This window comes from Cadophora gregata (genome assembly GCF_030347475.1).
Source record: "Cadophora gregata isolate MNR1 chromosome Unknown scaffold_2, whole genome shotgun sequence".
NCBI lineage: Eukaryota > Fungi > Ascomycota > Leotiomycetes > Helotiales > Ploettnerulaceae > Cadophora > Cadophora gregata.
Genome location: NW_026695925.1, coordinates 2,450,844 through 2,470,044, shown reverse-complemented (window position 1 = coordinate 2,470,044; position 19,201 = coordinate 2,450,844). Strand labels below are relative to the sequence as shown.

Here is a 19,201-nt window from a genome sequence, read left to right as displayed (position 1 = left end):
TCGGTTTCTCTCATACTGAAATAGCTCGGCTCCAGCCATGCTTGACGATTAGCGCGCTTGGAGCAAGTACTTCAGTTTGAAAATGAGCTCTGTTAAAAGACAAATTGGGTGCTAAGTCGCTTCTCATAATCCCTGCTCTGTTGTATTGTAAATTTCGAGGCAGGATTTAACATAGCAGTCGTCGCTGCAAATTCGCTCTTGCCTCATCCAGTCACTGTCGATACGCTTCAAGTGATGCCACTTCCCAAGATTGTGCTCTTTCAATTATGCTTCACAATCTTGGTCACTCACATACCATTCTTCTTCTTCATTGTAGACCGGTCTTTCTCTATCAAAGACCTGACCTTTCTTGGACGTTTGGAGCAATTTTGTATTTACATTTTGGATCCTTGCCAGTGCATCATGGATCTGCCAGATGCTGGACTTAATGTTATGACCTCTGTCGGACTGTCAACTCCAACACTTTCCCGCCACAACTCGACGCATATTCCTCGAAAGACAAGCTGGGGAACCCCGATTCCTCCCCCTTCGAGCCAGAAAGCTACTGCTGAAGATGTATCTCAAGAAGCAGTTTTTGATGAAGTCAATCTCCAATCGAAGAGCGAAGGCTCAAGTGGCAGCGAAAAAGGCGAGGGTTGGAATACGTTGGATAACATAACTGCCTTGGGATTGTCCTTCAACCCCGATGATACGCAGTCACCACCGCCAGTCAAACTTCAACGATTCTCCTTGGAAGAGAACGACCCTTTTGGCAATCGCTCATTGCCATTGGACGGAGAGCGACCTTTCAATAAATGGGTGAGGAGTCTCCAAAGACGGACTAATGATAGACGAAAAACCGTCAGCTGCGATATGACCAGCTCAGCTCTGGAGCACGAGTTATTCGATACGCCAAGTACGCGCCGACGTTCAGCCCATAAGAAGTCCTCGTCAGGATCATCTTTCGGATTTGTTACGGCTGTCAAAAGTGCTAGCATCAGTCTCGCAAGCTTCAGTGTTGCTCCACATTCAAGAAAAACAGGAGTATCTTCTCGTCATCAGAGAACAGATCGTAGCAGCAAAGCCTCAAACGTTGGTCGTCTTTCCGAAGACAGTTCTTACATTGCTAGCGGTGCCGTTATTGACCAAGCTGTTACAAACCGTCTCCTCCAACGACGGAAAGTACTGGAGGAGATAATTACCACCGAAGAGAGCTACCTAGCTGATGTCAGGTTTCTCATGAACGTTCGTATTCCGCCTACTAGCGGTTGCAATTGATCTGACAGATCTCAGGTCTATGTCACTCTTCTTGCTTCGATGCCGAGCCTGTCTTTGAACTTGCGAGCTTCTATCAATCGAAACCTTAATGATATTGTTGAACTTCACGAAGATTTGCTAGGCGAGCTTCACCGAGCAGTACCTCACTCCGAATACACGCAGAAAAGTGCCGAATTGACGATAAAAACCACGAGTCATGCACACCATCGCTGGCGAAGTCTTGATGCAGTTCCTGAGCATGTAGGAGGCACATCTTGGCTTCAAAAAATTCCAGGAATGACCGCAGAGCCCAAGGTTGCAGCCGACGTTGCTAGAGTATTTGGCAAGAAGGTATTATAAACCGCCCCAGATAATTACACTACTCACAAAATATCTGACAGATGAATCGATTCTTTGTCTACGAGGAGTACGGGGCCAAATATGAGATGATGATTAAAGACGTTGCCAATACATACAGAACCATTCCTCAGTGGGAGACGTATCAGAGGGGATTCGAGGCCCTTGCTTCATCTCTGGCCTCAATCAATAGCCAAAATGACAGTTCGAAAAAAGCTTTGACAATTGGGGATCTATTGGTCAAGGTGCATCTTAGAAGACTTCGTTCTCGGCCAAGTTTGCTGATTTTTAACAGCCAATCCAGCGTGTGTGCAAATACCCTTTACTATTCTCAGAATTGCTGAAGCAGACACCTGTCTGTGACTGCCCAGACTCGCATATGGAGATCGACAATGTCCTCATTCGACTTCGAGAGGCAACAACTGAAATCAATCGCGCAACCGATGACCCAAGGATGAAGGCTACCATTGAAAAGTCCTGGCTTCTGCAAGATCGCCTCATATTTCCCGATATGGTAAGGATAAATCGGCATAGAATTTCGTAACATACTTACTGTTTTAGCCCGGCGCTCGGTCAAAGACGTCTATTCGTACACTTGGCCACATCCATCTCTGTGGAGTTCTTCATGTCTCATGGCAAACGATAAATGGAGTCGATGGCCAGTACATGATATGTCTCCTCTATCGAGACTTTCTTCTTCTTGCATCGGCGGCCAAGAATGACCAGATATACACGGTCCAAGCTTGTATCAGACTCAGCGAGGTTCGAATTGAAGAGGTTGATAATGGTAGAGGTATGCGCCTCCCATCAGTATCACCGAAAGTCTGTCATTAACTACTTCCACTTCCAGGCTTGCAATGTCACACTGCACCTTGCTCGTGGAAATTAGTTTTTGAATGCGACCATCAGTTATTTGAGATCACAATGAGCGCATGCTCTCCAAAGGAGGAGCTCGAATGGCGAAGTCGATTGGCGGATCGGTCTGGCAGAGACACTCTTGATACAGGAGAGCAAGCATTCTTTACATCATTGCTAATACCCGTTAAACCGATGGGGGCAGTTTTTGGGAAGCCTGGTAAATCCCAAATACTAAGGAGTAGCTGTAATCTGACACCACATCAGGCACTATTGCTAGAAGAATCTCAATACACAGAGCCACTACCGTTGGCTCAATGTCTGGACTTTGTCAAGTCATCATCAAGAACACAAACGCCTTCAAAGAGACAGCATCGTGTGCTTCGATAAACAGATCCCAATCCCTCCTCACAACGAACCGGATCCCCGTCCTTGCACCAGCACGAGCTGACCGCATTCGGCTCGAAGCCCTTCTGGCAGATGTATGGACCAGGGATATTTTGCCTTACCCAGGTATGACCAGTCGAGCACGCAGCGAGCATCTTGTTCGCGCGTCTGCCAGTTCAATGATGCGGAAACTCAGTGTTGCAAGCATTGCAAGCAACTTCACCAAGCGCTCAGGCAGCATGGCCAGTCTTCATATGACGGCTGAAGACGACGAATCCGGCGAGCACGACATCCCAAGAGCCACTCCATCTCGAGGTGAATGTCACAGTGAGCCCAATCAGTTGCCTGAAAGCGACGATCCCGCACGATCTCGGCTGTCAGTCATTCAAGACGAGAAGGAGCAGCTGCTGCACTCAGAACCTATCGAGAACTCCGCCAGCATGCCCGTTGGCGCTACCGGAAGCTCTGCCAGTACGCTGCGGAGACTGGCTACACTCAAAGTCAAGAGTTGGAGTCATGATGGTCAGCGAATCATCACGCCTCCACTTCGAACATCAAGTGCGAACAGTGTTCCGATGAACAGGATCACTCCCACACCCATGTCAACCATGACTGATCTGATGATCGAGGAGAAATTCGAAGAGAAAGAGAATGTTCCACAAGTTCAATCGCGTCAGAAGATGGATTTGCTGGGAACTGCAAGTAAGCACGCCAAGAAGGAGAAGGAGAAAGAGAAGGGAAGAGGATCGGGCCTGGGTAAACGTGTTGGTGTCGCTGAGGGCATCAGGAATTTCTTCCGTTGAAGAGAGAGCCTTATGGGTCTAGGGAGATGGTTACTTCTTGTTAATGATATACTTGGGATAGCGTTATGAAGCATTGAGACTCGTTGAGTGACTCGGGGTTTCGATTGTATTGATTAGATTTTTGGAAGGACAGTAGGTACTATTGCACCCTAGGGAACATACAACTTGTCATATCATATACTGTATCTCAGTCCTCACGTCAGGGAAGTTGTCGAATTGCTCACTCGCGATCAGCATGGGTTGGGCAAGGCACCATGCAAGAAAATTACAGAGATCATGTCACAAGGCAGTTGTTCCTTAAGGCATGATGCATTTTATGGATTTCTCATTGAATACAGAGGATCGGGTGCCTAACTACCTACAGCAGGTACCCATCCATCATCATCTCATCAGGTCATAATATCGCCAGCCTCCCGATTTACCAGCTGCTCTTTTTAATGCAAGCTAGCCAGCCAAATCATCGCCAGTAGTAATAAGAGTGAGTCGGTAGCAAGTAAGCAAGTAGATGCTCTACTATGGCTACCAGTCAATCAAATTCAAAGGTCAAGGTCCTCATATCCCGATTTCCTCCCTGCCTGCCCAGCCGCCCATGTCAAATGTTCTATCGTACACATCCTGCACTCACTCTTTCCGAGTGAGGAGGGATAGGCCAAAGCCGCTTAGTGGCCGGCGCGGGAGCCCATGCTGTCGTTCTTGGTGCCTTGTCGAGCGACGCCCTGGTATTGGGAAGGTGGGTCAGTTACTTGTTTTGCGAGGTGGAGAGGAGTGGACAGAGGGGAGGCTGGATGTGTAAATACCTCAGTCTCTTGCATGGTTCCCTTCTCGATGATCTGCTTGATGACCTCTTCCTCCTGACTGGTACCGAACTCGGTCTCGAGGGTTTGGTTGGAGGCACCGTCGAGGGGACCTTGCTTGCCTTGCCTGTGGGGGGATGCATGTTAGCATCCTGGTCATGTACTCGTTCTTTGGTGAAGTAGGGGACATTGTAAATGAGTAGTGAAATATGAGCAACAATATCTCAGTGCCAGAGAAGATGGAAAATATGGAAAGTAATGTGAAGTGAAGTGAAGTCTGCTGTGCAGCAGTGTGTGGTGGGGTAAATGGCTGGATGATGGGTGGTGCTGCACCGTAAGTGAGGGGTAATTTGGAACACGGGTCGAGCAGAACAAACAAACACAATGAGCAGAACGAGATGACAACGTACTTGCTAACGAACACCTTGAAGGAGCTGACGACCTGAGCGAGAGGGATGCTCTTGTCGGTCTTCCACTTCTGAGCAGACTCGAGGTCGTCGACGAAGATGACAAAGTCCTCGGTCTTGCCCTTGTAGTGGCACTTGACGATTGATGCTTCTCCGCGAACCATGATGGCTGAGTTTGGGGGGTATTGGTTGGTGTTGATTGTTTGTTTTGATTGTAGTAGGGTTGAGATCGGTAGAGAGATCTCAAGAATTGTTGAGTGTGGAAGTGCTGTGGTGTGTTGTGGTTGAAGTTCTGTTTGTATGAAGAAGAAGAAGGTTCCAATGGAGGGGAGGAATGTGGTTTTGTAGCTGTCGGATCAGGTCAGGCGGCAGGGCAGATCGTGAGCTGATCGATCGACTGGAGCGAGAGACGAGAGGTTCCTGGCGGGCTCTAGCTCGCTCGGGACCCTACGTCATGGCAAGACAGGGGTGTATTTCTCACGCGACAAGCACTGCGCCGGGCCAATTGTGGGGAACAATGCTCTTCCTTTCTTTCACTTTGTGTCACTTCCAGACAACTGTCTTGCTTGGCGAGGATAATTGATACATTTATTCATTTCTGTATGGATGGATCGGCCTTGTGCCTGACTGATGCCCCGGCCCTCAGCTGAGCCCTGTTTCGGGTTTGTGAGGCTCGTGGGCCGGAAAATACGTCATGGTTCCAGCATACGTGGTGGGGAAGTGGGTATGGAGGGGTTATTGCTGGGCACGAGGGACTTGAGGGGCCTTTTGTTTTTAATACGCATATTCGAATGGCATCGAATGTGATGGATATTATGCTTATGTATGCCCTAGCGATTTTATAAGAGTGAGATGGAATGTGATTCGGGTATCCTTAGTATAGTATGAGGCGCTGGTACTAAGTGATAGGGGATCGTCCCGTCCCGTCAGTTACTTCTCTCAGTGTCCTGGAAAGGTAAGGTAGATCGAGCAGCTAGTTGATTTGAGAGCTATATTCATGGTCTACAGATTTCCGTACTTGTACATACTATGCTTGTGCTAGCATCCGACCTTCGAAGCCATCTTGGAGCTGGAAGCATGGCATAGATAAAGCCGTCTTGAATCTGCACGCCATCGTTGTAGGATCTTGTAATCGTTCACAAAAAATCAATACACAATGATCTCTTCCTCCCAGAAATCAATGATGTCCTGTGCAGCTCCTGGCAACGTCACGTCAAGCCATTCCTTCAAACCCTGCTGTCCATCTGCAGTCGTAGCAGCACGAGCAACATCTCCCAAGCAGTAACAGATGTCACTGACAACATTTCGGGCATGTTCTGGAAGTGGTGGGTTGTTGGTACAATATGGAAGGAGAGAGATGACTGATTTGATAGGGGAAGGTACTGCAGTCCGGCGTTTCTGCACGAGTTGGAACTGGAAGTCTGAGAGGGTTTTCTGAAGGGTAGAGAGACAGAAGAGGGGGATGATGGGCATTTCGAGAGTGGAGAAGATGCTGGTTGGAGTCAGTAGATTTTTTGATACCTCCCTAGACTAAGGAGCTTACCTGACTTGTAGATCCATCAAGGCTATCGTCCCATTTCCCTTGGCTATCTTCTCATTCAGCAGGAAGACAATGCCTACATTGCGACCGCCAGTATGATGGTAGAGGTGCTGGATACGGGCCAGTGCTGATGCTGGTGGCTGCGTATCAGAAGGAGAAAGGGTGAGAAAGAGGAAGGTGTCGAGGGGCCCATCACCATTTGGAACAGGGATCGCGAGATCGTGGGTTGTGAGAGATTGCTCTATGAAAGGTTAGCTTAATCTGCGATAGGATGGGAGAGACATATACACTGACCTCTCCATCGTGGCTTTTGAGAAGAAAGGAGCACATTGGGAACAGTTGCCCATTCAGGACGCTTTCGAAGAGAGGTGCAGAACATGCTGATGCTGACCCTTTTTGGTTCTCTGGAATTGTGGCAGAATACAAGAAATGGGCAGCTGGAACACCTTCCTGGGCGTCTTGGCCTGTCGCTGAGATGGAGGCGTAGAAAGTGCGCTGTAGTAGATGATCAATGACTGTAGAATATGAGCGGAAGAGTTATGGACCCAGAATGTCTACTTTGGGAAGGACACCTGTAGCAAGAATACCAGCTTTAGCGAAAAGCCCTCCAGATCTCCAAATCGCAAATCGCAAAACGCAGAACCAATTCCAAACATGTAGACGGAGAACAAAAGCAATATATTCTTGGAGATTTTCTTCTATGGAGAGTTGATTATACAGGCGGCAGGAAGAATGTCTTTGCCCTTCCGCATATCCTTTCTATACGAACCGCAGTATGGTGGCATGGAATACCCATCTATTCTTACAATAGGGCATCGTATTTGTAACAACGATGTGCCATTTGAAGCTTAATACGCTTCTTTGGCTCATCCTTGAAGCAAGCACCTATGGAGGCTGCTATTGCTTCATGAGCGAGAAAATGCCAAGGACTTCTTCCCGCTGCTTGCTTTTCTCATCTCCTCGATTGCTTGCTCCAGGGTTTCAACCCGAGTCTGCTGCTCCTTCTCTGATTCTTCCAACTGCTTCTCTCGAGCATCCAATGCCTCCAGCTTCAGATTTAACTCGGCGATCTTCTCTGCATTGGCGTCCGGTTTGCCTTTAGACCTGACATACTCGTAAATGATCAAACCACCAGCAACGAGGAGAACGAAGGTATCTCCAATAACATCTGCGAACAAATCCACAGCTTTAGCTTCTGGTAGTGGTCTAAATTTTCGCTTCCATATGCTCTTCGACGCCTCTTGATTTGCCGTCTTTTCCTTCTGGGCATTCTTCTCCTTTTGTTCCGCATCATGCCGTGTCTGCTCTTCCGTTTTGACCGTAGGAGCTTCTGCTTTCTCTTTGGCTCGTTTCTCTGCTGCAGAGTCTTTCAGCAGCTTGACTGTCATTCGCATGTTGATCTGGTGGATGGTCTGTCCATATCGTGCAGCATAGGTTCGAAATTTAGGGTGGTCATGGGCTTGGGATTTGATGTAATTCTGGCACAAATTAGCTTCCATCTCGGAGCTTTTTCTCATCTCCTATTCGTAAACTCACGGCGCCATATTTCGAGATCTGCCTCACGAAGAGGGCTCCGAGTTTGAAGAGTGGAAGAGGGACCATGCTGCTCAAGAGAAGTCTACCATCCAAGACGCTTGGCTCGATGCTCTGAAGTCGCCTTTGAACACAACTGTTTCATCGACTTGGGGAATCAATCGTCCTGCGTGTATATTGCAAGCCCATTGTCCAAAATTTATATCGACATTTCTGCACATTTGGTTAACTTCTGCGAGTCCAGGCAACTGAGGGCTGTAAGATTGGGTTCGCGATGATCCTTAGGTAAGCATTCATGGTCGTGGTTGCCATGCCAACGCCGAACCCACGTCTAGCTTATTTACCGATCACGGTCAGGGAAGGAGTTGATCGTGCACATCAAAAAATCGAGGTCCTCAACATACGACCGACAATCAACAGCACGACGCCCTTAATCCTCCCACCAATGTCGAACTATAACTCACGACATTTGCGACGCCATTAATTCACCCCATCCGACTTTCCCTAAAGCGTGCCCGAGTCGCATATAAACAGTAAGCTTGTCTCTCATGATCCGTCGCACTGCAAGAGCTTGATATGGAGGATACATTCGGCGCACCGGATAATTGGATAGCAAGAGGTGGTGGTATATGTCCTCAAATTGTCCGAGAACTTCAGAGGCGTCGCAGTTCCCAGTTGCCAGAAGCTTTGAAGTTACAACCAGGCGTGTTCATTCGAGAACCCTACCTTTGGACGGATCAGCTTCTCTATATCCGACTCCAGAGATGGGGGGTTGGTGCTGAATGTCCAAGAGAAACCTACGACATTATAGGACGCATTCTTTGCCAAACTCTTGCTGTGCCCAGGGACTGCGAGCGTGCATCAGTATCTCATACTTTAACCTTCTTTACTAACTATCGCGCTGTCCAGATCTATTGCTGCCACGACCCGGATGAAAAGCAAGCTGTTCAAGACCTTGGCCGAACAAGTTTTCAATACCTCAAACCATCTGAGGACATTGAAATCGAGGGCCATACCTATCACCAGTCCACGGATATCCTGTTCGAGCGAGCCCGGCCATTTTTAGCCTGGGAGTGAGTCTCAATATTCTGCATTGATCTTGTGATATTCGCTGATACCACGGACCATAATAGGTGCATATATCCAGAAGGTATCGACATGGAGGCCCTATCGCCTAGAGATGCCAATGCCCATATCCGGGTCAAACAAGCGGCACTGAAGTCGAAGCAAGCTCCAAGACTGGCAAACAACAAGGAGAAGGATCATCCACCTCCTCCCCCGGAAGAAGTTCGGGAACCGCCAAGTAAGAACCGCCATTGCTTTCAGTGTCTTCAATCATACTTGGGCGATTTGAAGTGGCCCATTTGGCTAACTGTGTTGTCGCACAGGTACCGATCGTCCCAATGGCGCAATCTATAAAACTGGCAAATGCCTTGGCAAGGGAGGATTTGCAATCTGCTACGATGGACAACTCGTTGGCACGAAAAAAAGATACGCCCTTAAGATCGTGAAGAGTCACATGCCACAGAAGAAAATGGAGCAGAAGTTCCAGACGGAGCTCCAAATCCATTCCAAAATGAACCACGCCAATATCGTCCAATTCCACAGAGCTTTCTCTTACGAAAAGTGCACCTACATCGTTCTGGAGCTCTGCCCAAATGGATCTTTGATGGACATGGTCAAAAAGCGAAAGTACATCACCGAACCCGAAGTACGGTTTTGGACAGTTCAAATGGCTGGTGCAATTAAGTACATGCATGCTAAAGGCATTATCCATCGGGATCTCAAGATGGGAAACATCTTTCTGGACAAGGATATGAATGTCAAAGTTGGTGACTTCGGACTAGCAGCTCTTCTCATGTCCGGCAAGGATTGGCAGGCTTGCCGACGAACAACACTTTGTGGTACACCGAACTACATTGCCCCCGAGATCTTATCCAAAGATAAGGGTGGCCACGATCATGCTGTGGATATCTGGAGTTTAGGCATTATTATTTTTGCAATGCTCACTGGCAAGCCCCCTTTTCAGTCGGCCACAGCAGACGAAATATACCGCAGAGCTCGAGAGCGAGAGTATGATTGGCCAAAATTGGACACGTCTGAGAACTTCATTTCAGAAGAAACCAAGAACCTCGTTACTGAACTGCTTCAATCAGCTGAAAAAAGACCTGATCCGGACACCATCGTGCAACACCCGTTCTTCACTTGTGGCTGGGTACCTCAATCCGAGGAAATGACACCATCTCTCCGCGAGAGGCATCCGGAGCCCAACCAGTTCCTCTCAGTCGGCATGCGAGGAGGCAGAACAAACCTCTACACCAGAAATCTGAAGAAATTGTGCATGAAGTGCGATGTTGGGCCCTGGACTGCTAGACCAAAGCAGCATACAAGCACTTACCGAGAAGTAGCTGATGAGGAGAAAGCCGGTCTCACGCCGGCAGTGCCACTGCCTGAGGATATTGTCTATCGACCATTCCATGAAGTTCTGGCAGATGAAGCGAATATTTTATCAGAGCAGGCCGACGGAGCCTCCAAGGCGCAAATTGTTGTGGATATGATTCTTTCCCCAGTCAAGTCGAAGCCTAATGAACAACCTACTGTGCCCATCAAGTCATCAACTCAAAGCTTTGCCGCCCAACAGCGTGCCAGACCCCAAGCAACTCTTGGTGGCGCAGCTTCACGACTTGTCAAGTCTCGTCAACCTGCACAAGAAAGTTCATCACGTCCTCTTATCACCATCAATCCTAGAGGCAGACCCCGGAAAGTTGAGCCCGCTGAACCAGAAAAGGTTGTTGATGTAGAGGATCGACTAGCAGCAGACCTTGTCAATCAGCTTAACAAGGCAGAGGCTGAGCGAAAGTCGGCCGAAGTCGATGCTCCTACTATTTCTTTGAACGTTAATGCATCGCTGTTCAACCCCAAAGAAAAGTTGGAAGCTCTGCCAAACACAGCCCCGGATCATATCCTAGAGAGTCTCAAACGCTTCCAAGCCGAATTGGAGCGTGCCCTGAACAGTAGGTCGACTGCTCTGGAAAGCAAGAGCGATAACAGGAAAACTCCCACCATCGTGGTCAAGTGGGTTGATTACACGAACAAATTTGGATTAGGCTATATCTTGAGCAACGGTAGTGTGGGTTGCATATTCAAGGCGACCCCCGCATATGCCGATGACCCGAACAAAGGTCATATCCCACCAACATGTGTCGTGATCAGAGACGCGGAGAGACATCTGCAGAACAGAAACAATCAGGCTTACACTGATCGACACCAAATCGTACCCATTTCAGGGCCAAATATCGAGTTCTATGAGAACAGAGGAGAGAAGGGAATCTTCCGTGGAAAGGTCAGCCCCCAAAACTTCAAAGTGCCCGTTAGCGAAGATGGTGAAGCTGCCAGGCTCACTCGAGGACGGGATGAATGGGATACTCGAAAGCGGGAGAAGATCGTTCTTTGGAAGAAATTTGCGAATTACATGACTGCATTTGGCAGAGATCAGGACTATCCATACGACGAAGTATTGTCCAGATCGTCCCCAGACCGATCGTCCGACAATGTTGCGCCTGGTAATGTTGTGACGTTTTATCAGCGGTTTGGAGATGTTGGCTGTTGGGTATTCTGTGACGGCCACTTCCAAGTAGGTCTCCTTGCCTTGCGATGAGACTTTATGCTAATACCGTATAGTTTAATTTCCCTGACCACACAAAAGTTATCCTCTCTGCCGATGGTACATGGTGTGATCTTTATCACCTTCCACTCGAAGCTGCTCGTGATCTTTCCATCAGAGGCACCATTTCTGCATCGGCATTAGATGATCGTCGAGTTCTCTCCTACCCATTACAGACATTGCTCAACTTTATGAGCAAACCTACGCGCACTGGCAAGTCGACTACTCGAAAGCGGCCAGAGATAGACCCTATGCTCCAAGGCATCCCTCAAGCCAACGATTTCCGGAAGAAAATTGAGTTCATCAGACAAGTTGTCAATGAATGGACCTCCAACGGCGGCATTGGCCTCAGTGACACGTCCATCGAGGGTCGTCTACGATGGACTGGAAGCCGAGAGCTTATCAATGTCAAGATTCCCTACAAACACGTCTGGGTTACTGTCGGCGGGCCGGGTAGCGACGACCGAAAAGTCGCCTGGTTCGACCCCCGTAAGCCATCTGCCCTGATCCCGGATATTGAATAACGAATTACGAACTGCATTTTCAACATCCTCTGTGCGTTTACGACTTTGCCTGGTATGGTTGTGGATGGGCATGGAAGCATGCCGGCTGCGCGATTCTATCATGGCGTTCCCGGATATGGGGCTGGGCATAAGCGTTCGGCGCTCGGTGGCTGGCTTCTTCATACTATTCTTCTTTTTAATGTAACGAAATGGCTTGAATGCTTTGCTTTACTGGCTTGCTTGCTCTAAACAGAAGTATCCCTCAATTGCAAGGTGGCGAAGCGGATAACAGTACCTACCTTGCATTCTTTCTCCATAGCTGTAGCGGAACTACAAAGTCACTACCCACATTCGTAACTTTCACTATCATGAATGCGTTATGAATCAAAGTCCAGAAAAATTAAGTAGTAGTATTCCATCTCTCTCTGACTCTTTCAATCTCTCTTTGAGAAGTAAGAAGAAGAACTTTATATGCACGCTTGACCCCAATCCCAAATGATCCAAACCCCCATCCATCCATGCCCCAATCCGTCCCCACACTATGCATGATGCTGCTCTCCTTTCATTTGGCTCGAAAAGAAAGAAGCGGCCCCCCAAAAAGAACGCCCCCCAGCAGTGTATGCATGCAAGTTCAAAAGTCAGTAGGAAATTCGAAGAGAGCAATGACCAGAAACCCCCCCCCCCCCCCCGTATGCTTATTTACACTTAAATTACCACACCCAAGTCTTAGGTCTCTGGTCCGAAGTTCTCCAATCTTCTTGTGAGTCTGCCTTGATGGAAAAGCCAATCCCCTGAGTTGCAGAACGACGTCGGTCAAGAAACAGAAAGAACAGGAGAAGGGGACAGAGAACGAGCAAGAGTTGAACAAAGTCAGAAGGTTCTGGCTTGAGACTTTGCAGCTCTCTCCTCTCCTATCTTTCTGTCTCCTAGCCTGCTCCTGCCAGCGCACAAGCAAGTAAACAAGCTACAACCGCGACAAAATAAAGCTCCTTCTGATCATGTCATGTCATGTCATTTCCACATCAAACAAACAATCAGTCAATCAAATCACATAACCACACAATCCTTCTCGTTCTGCGCCGTCTTCTCGTTGCCGCTGCTGCTCTTCTTTATCTTGGTTCCGTTCCTTGGTGGAGCAACTTCCATCGGGGTGCCTCCACTGGCTGCTGCGCGAATGGCAGCAAGTCGGTGCTTGGCTCGCTCGTCGCCAGAGTCTGCTGCTTTCACGTACCATACATTGGCTTCTAGAGGGTCGCGTCGAGTACCGATGCCCATTTCGGTAAAGTAGCCCACAGCATACTCGGCTTTGGTGAGACCTGTGCCAAACGTTAGTAGCAATCGTATGTGTAGAGTATAAAAGTACATACCGCACTCTGCTGCTTGGCGTGCCCATTCGTATGCCTCGTTCTCGTCTTTATCAAGGACGGGTTCTGCGCCAACCATATACCAGGCACACAAAGCCATCATGGCAGCTGGATGACCCTTTTGTGCTGCTCCAGTGTAGAAATGCACACTTAGCGCCGGATCTCGTGGGCAAGAAAGCTTTCCGTGCTCATATGCATCGCCCAGTCGGTAACAAGCTTCAGCATGCCCGAGATCTGCTGCTTGCGTAAAGAGCTGTGCTGCATATACCTCGTCTTGGAAGATGTCATCCCCATAACCAGTTTCGTAAAGGAGACCGAGATGGTATGGCGCTGCGTTATACTGCAAATCTGCAGATTCCGTAGCTCGCTTGAGCCATTTCAAGCCCTCTCTATACTTGTTCATGCCAAGATCTCCAGATAAACAAGCTCGTCCAAGACGAGTCATTGCGCCAGGGTGATTCTTCGATGCTGACTGCCTGTAAAATTGTACAGCTTTTGCTGGGTCTTTCCTGCAACCCCAACCAAACTCGTAACACAGTGCAGCTCGATATCCAGACTCGGCATGACCATGCTTGCTTGCGGCCACAAACAGGGGAAATGCTGTCCCGTAATCCTCCTTTCCCTTACTGAACAAACCAGAAGCGTATCCATCGGCGAGATAGTATTGTGCGAATGGGTAACTTCGATCCGACAGCTTTTGTAGCATATGTTTGGCTTCGGCCAGGAGTTCTTGAGGTGAAGATTGGACTTTCTCAATATAAGGGCTTTCAAGATCGCGATTTCCTGGTTTCGGACTTGTTTTCCTAGGTGATGCATCTCCTTCCTGTCCCAACCCCGATTCTTGAGCAGCTTGAATGAGGAAAATGGCAAAAGCATATTGTGTTTCAGCGTCGTTGAGCTTCTTAACATTTTGTCGGTACATCTCCAGAGTCTTTGCCATGCTAAGCAGCGATGCGTTTGTCCCAACAACCGATCGTAACTGCGAGTTGTCCATGGAGATCGGCGGAGGAGGAGCCTGCGGATATGATACATTTGCTAGGTCAACATATGAAAGAGGCCGGCCATCATTGGACCGTCCAGAATGTGCTGATGGAGCACGTCCTCCCCAGCTGGGAGACCCAGGCAAGCCAGGCGAACGACCTCGAGGTCCCATATCCGAGTATGCAGAGATTGGTCGCTGAAGAGGTGTACGTCTACCAACTTGAGAAGTTGGTGTTAAATGTCGGTTTATTGACTGTCCAACGTCGACAAGGTCGTTTGATGGACCATACGGACTATAGGGTCCCCTTTGACGAGTACCGCCTTCCGAATGGTGCGTCTGATGGTGATATTGAAGACGGGGAACTGGCTGAATCTCCACCTCAGCACCATTTTCGTCGATATCTGGATATCCACCTCGCCTCCGTGATTCGTCTGAGGGAGTCCTAGAACTTGAACTTGCTCCTGACGAGATCACCGCGGTTTGTGGCTGTTGTATTTGCTCCCCTCTCGATGTGTTGTAGCTTGGTCGAAATGGTATGTCTTGCATCACAGGCATTCGAGGTTCTGCACGTTCGTACTGTGCAGAGCCGTCTTGCTCGGAATCTTGTGAGAAAGTCCCAGTCCCATCCTCAATTGTAGCTGCAGATGCCCGAGGCGGCCAATCCTCCCGCTGCACATTGACCTTGACTGGGGACATCGGTGCTCCCTGTATCCGTCCTGACGCCGGTATGGGAATATTGGGTAGTGGCTTTCGATTTGGGCTGCTGCCACTGTTCTCTTTGTATTCGTCGCTGTCCACGAATTTGGGAGGAGACTCTGCTGGTAGAGGTTTCCGAGGCGGTGATGCAGGAGACGTTTGTGACGCCATTGTAAATGCTGCCTTAAGATGAAGTCCCAAGTATCCTGGACTTTTGATCCTCCGAGCTTAAATGCTGATATATCGTTCGGGGCGTTAGGGGCTACCTCCTGTCGTGTTCTGAAGTTGATCGGTGGTGGGACTGGTGGGGTAGCCTTGCAGCAAGGAAACCTTGAACCTAGGAAATTCTACTATAGCGAGGAAAAGAATGATGGTCTGCAGGCAGCAGGTGGGATTCTGGGAGACCTGTGAGGTAGAAGTAAGTTAGTAAGAGTCAGAAGGATATTTCGGATGCCACGGTATGGAAATATGATGCCATTGTCTACTCCTGAAGGAACATGTCTTAGTCTTACCCAAATGCGCAGTGGTAAACGTCAAAATGTTGGTGAATCGACGACAGTCAATCTCCTCGGACTCTGAAGCGAATGGTAGAGGAATTAATCCGCTGTTGGACTTGCAAAGCCGTGTAAGTCCTCAAACCCCTTGGGACAATTAAAGGAGCAGTTGAGAGAAATACTCTACACGGCTAGCTGGTGCTGGTGTCGTGCCAGTGGGCGGCGACTGGCACTGTTTCACGTAGCTAAGGTTAAAGTGTTAAGGTTAGCGTTCAACCCTTGTGCAATACCCTGTCGTTTTGTACCTGCGGCAGAGCAGGCAGAGCAGCGTTGGATATGACGCCGCGAATACGAAAGCAGTGGATTTGAATATTGTCGGCGACACGAGCCGTGGAAAATGGCGCTTGCTTGTAGGGATGCAGGGTGGGTTGCAGTCCGCGGTACAGTACAATTATCTCCCCTCCGCGAACCCTTTTGCTCAAGAGAGCCGCGTACTGCACCGTTATTTGCTGGATCGTGGGTGTGTGGAATGCAGGCGAGGCGAGAGACTCACTCGAGTTGAGTTGAGGAGAATGCACCCGCAAGCAAAGCCGGCCTGGCCTGTATCCGCCGCACCGTCCCCTTTGCCCTGTCTACGGTCTACCTATCCAAGACACACGCACGTCAGATCGCCTATTAATTCAATTGGACAGGACCCTGCAATGCGGAAGGGAGCTTTTCGCAGGCGGCAGGCGGGCAGGCGGACAGGCGTGCTTACAGTAAGTAGTCGTAGTCTTATGCCAGTCTGCCAGTAGTGTTCACCAAGAACATTCCCCTGCTGCAGCATCCAACGCTGGCTGGGTCGCCGGACGTGATGCGATGCGATGCGATGCCGGCCTGCCTGCTCTGTCCAAATAAAATAAATAATGGGCGTGAAAAGTGCGGGGAAACTGTCCAGCTTTCTACCCAATATCGAGAAGCCTCAGGGATTGTGCCGTACCAGTAGTACTCGTAGTGGTGGACTGGGGGCTTTCTACTGTAAGTAGGAGATATGCCGCCCTCCCGCAGTTTGGAAATGATCGAGAGACAATAATCTCCGAACGCAAAGACGAAGAAGCTTTGAATGCGGGCGGACGGTGGATCGGCGTTGATAAATCCTTTGAGCAGGGTTCTCCGGTTCCTGCGAGGGAGAAAGGAGCTCATGCAGAGAGGAGACGAGTCAAAAGCGTTGGTTCCTATGGTCATGTATAAACTCGGAAGAGTTGGACAAGAAACCCCGCTTGGACATGCCTCATGAGTAGAGTAGTGATGGCCTCGAGTCGGTGAGGGTGGTTGTGATTGTGCTTGGTACTGGGCAGTGGGCACTTGAGACTTGGTATTCCAGCACCAAGGTAAAGTATGATTCAAATTTCCCTTCCTTACGAGTACCTCGAGTGGAACGCTGACATCTTCGCACAGGATCTCAATTCGGAAGTCGTGGCTGGTCATGCTCACATTTGATGGCGCCCCTATGCCCGACTGGGACCCTGGGACCCTGGGACCCTTGGGGTCTAAGAAATCCTACCTAGGTAATTTCATCTTACTTTGACAGCGTCTGTCGAAATAATAATAATAACAATAGGGGTTGCCAGATCAAGTGGTTCGAGGACAGTAGTAAGGTACCTAGATCTGGTTCCCATCTCGGCGGCTAGTTGACTACAGCCAGCCACTTGAGTACCTGATTTTGAAAAGGCGACACCAGTGTACAGTACAAAACACTTGCATGTCTGTAGTCATCTTCGCTACTTCCCTGGAGAGAAGAAATTCATGTTCTGCAAAGAGAATGATTCTGTTTGTGTCTACGCACCCAGCCCCTCGTCCCTTGCAGTTGAAGCCCTTTCCAGAAATGCCAATATGCCAATATCTCGTACCGTGGGGATGAGAATGGGCGTGCCCTTGGATGTCGATCTCTCTTGCTAGGCTTGGAACTTTCATACGAGAAGATCCACTCTTCCACTATATCATGACGATGAGTTCCACTTTTGCACAGCAGAAGTGTCCACTGTACGAGGAATGAGTTTGTTCTTGACCTTTTCAACCAGGTCCTCTTGTTTCGAGACACTACTTCGCATATCAGGAGTGCCAGCGATCTGACTTCAAACCAGTTGAACAATCACAGTGATAAGGTACTCCCAAGATCTTCGTCTGGAGAGTGCATTTTTGTAGTACCTACTCCGTTTCGGTCCCACAGACTACTTGCCTCGTTTTTGCCATAATATACACAAGCCGACTCGCAGCTGGCTTGAGCTGATGTTGAAAATAGTTAGAGTTCGCGGCAAAAGTCTTGTCTTTCCTGTCATACGAGATCAGACATCGAAGGTTCGCCATTATTGACCATGCCGAAACAGGAATTTGAGATGTTTTCCATGCTGCAGCTGCAAGTGGGGGAGGGGTACACCGTAGGAGCTTCACCATCCAAGCTACATATTCGTCATCACAGCTCTTGGATACACAAAGCCAGCAATGTTGCTCTCTTATCACTGGCTTTGTAGAGTAATAATGGTATGCTTAAAGCTGTTAAGGTTGTTAAAGTTGTTACACTTTCCCAGGTAGAGTTCTCAGGCTGTGGTGTCCGAAACGGTGAAACCCGGAACCTACTGAGTTGCGGGGAATTTAAGTTGAAACTCCATCTCCAGCGACGATATTATTAGCTATGAAAGTATGGGCTCATCTCCCGTGCTGCTTACCACGATAACCTTGAATGGGGCGAGAGAAGATATGTCTGTCATCGACAGGACGGAGACCTCGAGGGGTTGTGGATGGCAAGATATCAATTTGACCCACAGCCTTCAACGCCACTGCCACTGCCACTGCTAAGCCTGGTACACCAGGTGACCAGGCGCCTCATTCCACGGGCCTTCGTATTCAGCTGCTAGCTACTCGAGTATTCGCAACAACATGCATATCGTTCCAAAGTGACATCTGCTTCCGAGGTTCCATATGCAAGACCATCTTGTCCGCTGTAATTTACGAGGTCCAAGGTACTTTGGCCGCCGAACAGATACTGCAGACAGGCTGCTTCAAATCACCATCCGGATTCCGCACGGCACAGTCTCTATCTGGACGGCAGTTCTTCACCGCACCACATCTCGTTGTGCACGGTAGGTGGCGTCTTGCCTTGCCCTGCCCTCTCTTGCCATGCGACCTCGCCTTTGCCCGGTATCCATCGCGACCTGTGCAAGCTCTTACTTTTAGAAGTGTGACTTTAGGGTTGTCAACGAGGCTACCAAAAGTCCGGCAGGGGGCATCTCCTGAGCAACGAGCAAACGTGCAGCGTAAATTTACAGTACAGTATTTTTAGCATTTTCAGATCCTTGCCCCTTTGTGCATGGTGCAGCGGCGAAGCGAGCAAAACATCGCCGCTGGCGCTGTGTTGGCTCGGTTGGGTCGCTTGGCTGCTGGGTTGGCCGGGTTGGGTTGGGTTTGCAGGGTTACAAGTGGAGGTTGGCTCCAGGGGTGGTCGTGGTCCCACCTCAAATCTCGACGAGAGGGGAGGGAAGACGAGCTCACAACTTTATGCGAGCTCTTTGCTTCTGCACAACGAGGTCAATTATTTCCATCTATCTCC

General features: G+C 49.1%; 6 protein-coding genes across 6 annotated transcripts; 2 read left to right on the top strand and 4 right to left on the bottom strand.

Annotated features, from left to right (window-relative positions):
• Positions 1-1,220: 1,220 nt before the first annotated feature.
• On the top strand, positions 1,221-5,370 carry ONS95_008080 (uncharacterized protein). Its single transcript, XM_058501617.1, has 6 exons — positions 1,221-1,587; positions 1,638-1,838; positions 1,889-2,107; positions 2,155-2,386; positions 2,444-2,668; positions 2,716-5,370. The coding sequence occupies exons 1-6, from the start codon at positions 1,297-1,299 to the stop codon at positions 3,636-3,638; spliced, it is 2,091 nt and encodes a 696-aa protein (XP_058362937.1). The 5' UTR covers positions 1,221-1,296; the 3' UTR covers positions 3,639-5,370.
• On the bottom strand, positions 4,298-5,003 carry ONS95_008079 (uncharacterized protein; the record flags this gene model as incomplete). Its single annotated transcript, XM_058501616.1, has 3 exons — positions 4,298-4,354; positions 4,436-4,559; positions 4,843-5,003. 3 exons carry the CDS (start codon positions 5,001-5,003, stop codon positions 4,298-4,300), a joined length of 342 nt encoding a protein of 113 aa, XP_058362938.1.
• Positions 5,371-5,985: 615 nt separating the features above from the next.
• ONS95_008078 (uncharacterized protein) lies at positions 5,986-6,758 on the bottom strand (the record flags this gene model as incomplete). The annotated part of the gene is made up of 3 exons (XM_058501615.1): positions 5,986-6,331; positions 6,383-6,620; positions 6,674-6,758. 3 exons carry the CDS (start codon positions 6,756-6,758, stop codon positions 5,986-5,988), a joined length of 669 nt encoding a protein of 222 aa, XP_058362936.1.
• Positions 6,759-7,061: 303 nt separating this feature from the next.
• Positions 7,062-8,151, bottom strand: ONS95_008077 (uncharacterized protein). Its single transcript, XM_058501614.1, has one exon. The coding sequence runs from the start codon at positions 7,894-7,896 to the stop codon at positions 7,285-7,287; it is 612 nt and encodes a 203-aa protein (XP_058362935.1). The 5' UTR covers positions 7,897-8,151; the 3' UTR covers positions 7,062-7,284.
• Positions 8,152-8,488: 337 nt separating this feature from the next.
• On the top strand, positions 8,489-12,100 carry CDC5 (Cell cycle serine/threonine-protein kinase cdc5/MSD2; the record flags this gene model as incomplete). Its single annotated transcript, XM_058501613.1, has 4 exons — positions 8,489-8,985; positions 9,046-9,215; positions 9,301-11,546; positions 11,594-12,100. 4 exons carry the CDS (start codon positions 8,489-8,491, stop codon positions 12,098-12,100), a joined length of 3,420 nt encoding a protein of 1,139 aa, XP_058362934.1.
• Positions 12,101-13,126: 1,026 nt separating this feature from the next.
• ONS95_008075 (uncharacterized protein) lies at positions 13,127-16,983 on the bottom strand (the record flags this gene model as incomplete). Its single annotated transcript, XM_058501612.1, has 5 exons — positions 16,373-16,983; positions 16,169-16,258; positions 15,634-16,109; positions 13,447-15,526; positions 13,127-13,395 (listed from the first exon to the last, which is right to left on the bottom strand). The coding sequence occupies exons 4-5, from the start codon at positions 15,290-15,292 to the stop codon at positions 13,127-13,129; spliced, it is 2,115 nt and encodes a 704-aa protein (XP_058362933.1). The 5' UTR covers positions 15,293-15,526; positions 15,634-16,109; positions 16,169-16,258; positions 16,373-16,983.
• Positions 16,984-19,201: the final 2,218 nt, after the last annotated feature.

What these genes read in the sequence shown, in the direction of transcription:
- ONS95_008077 (XM_058501614.1), bottom strand. Translation starts at nt 7,896, where the DNA reads ATGAGAAAAAGCTCCGAGATGGAAGCTAATTTGTGCCAGAATTACATC.
- ONS95_008080 (XM_058501617.1), top strand. Translation starts at nt 1,297, where the DNA reads ATGCCGAGCCTGTCTTTGAACTTGCGAGCTTCTATCAATCGAAACCTT. An exon ending in CTAGAGTATTTGGCAAGAAG is followed by an intron (nt 1,588 to 1,637) that starts GTATTATAAACC and finishes AATATCTGACAG; the next exon opens with ATGAATCGATTCTTTGTCTA. An exon ending in AGAGGTTGATAATGGTAGAG is followed by an intron (nt 2,387 to 2,443) that starts GTATGCGCCTCC and finishes TTCCACTTCCAG; the next exon opens with GCTTGCAATGTCACACTGCA.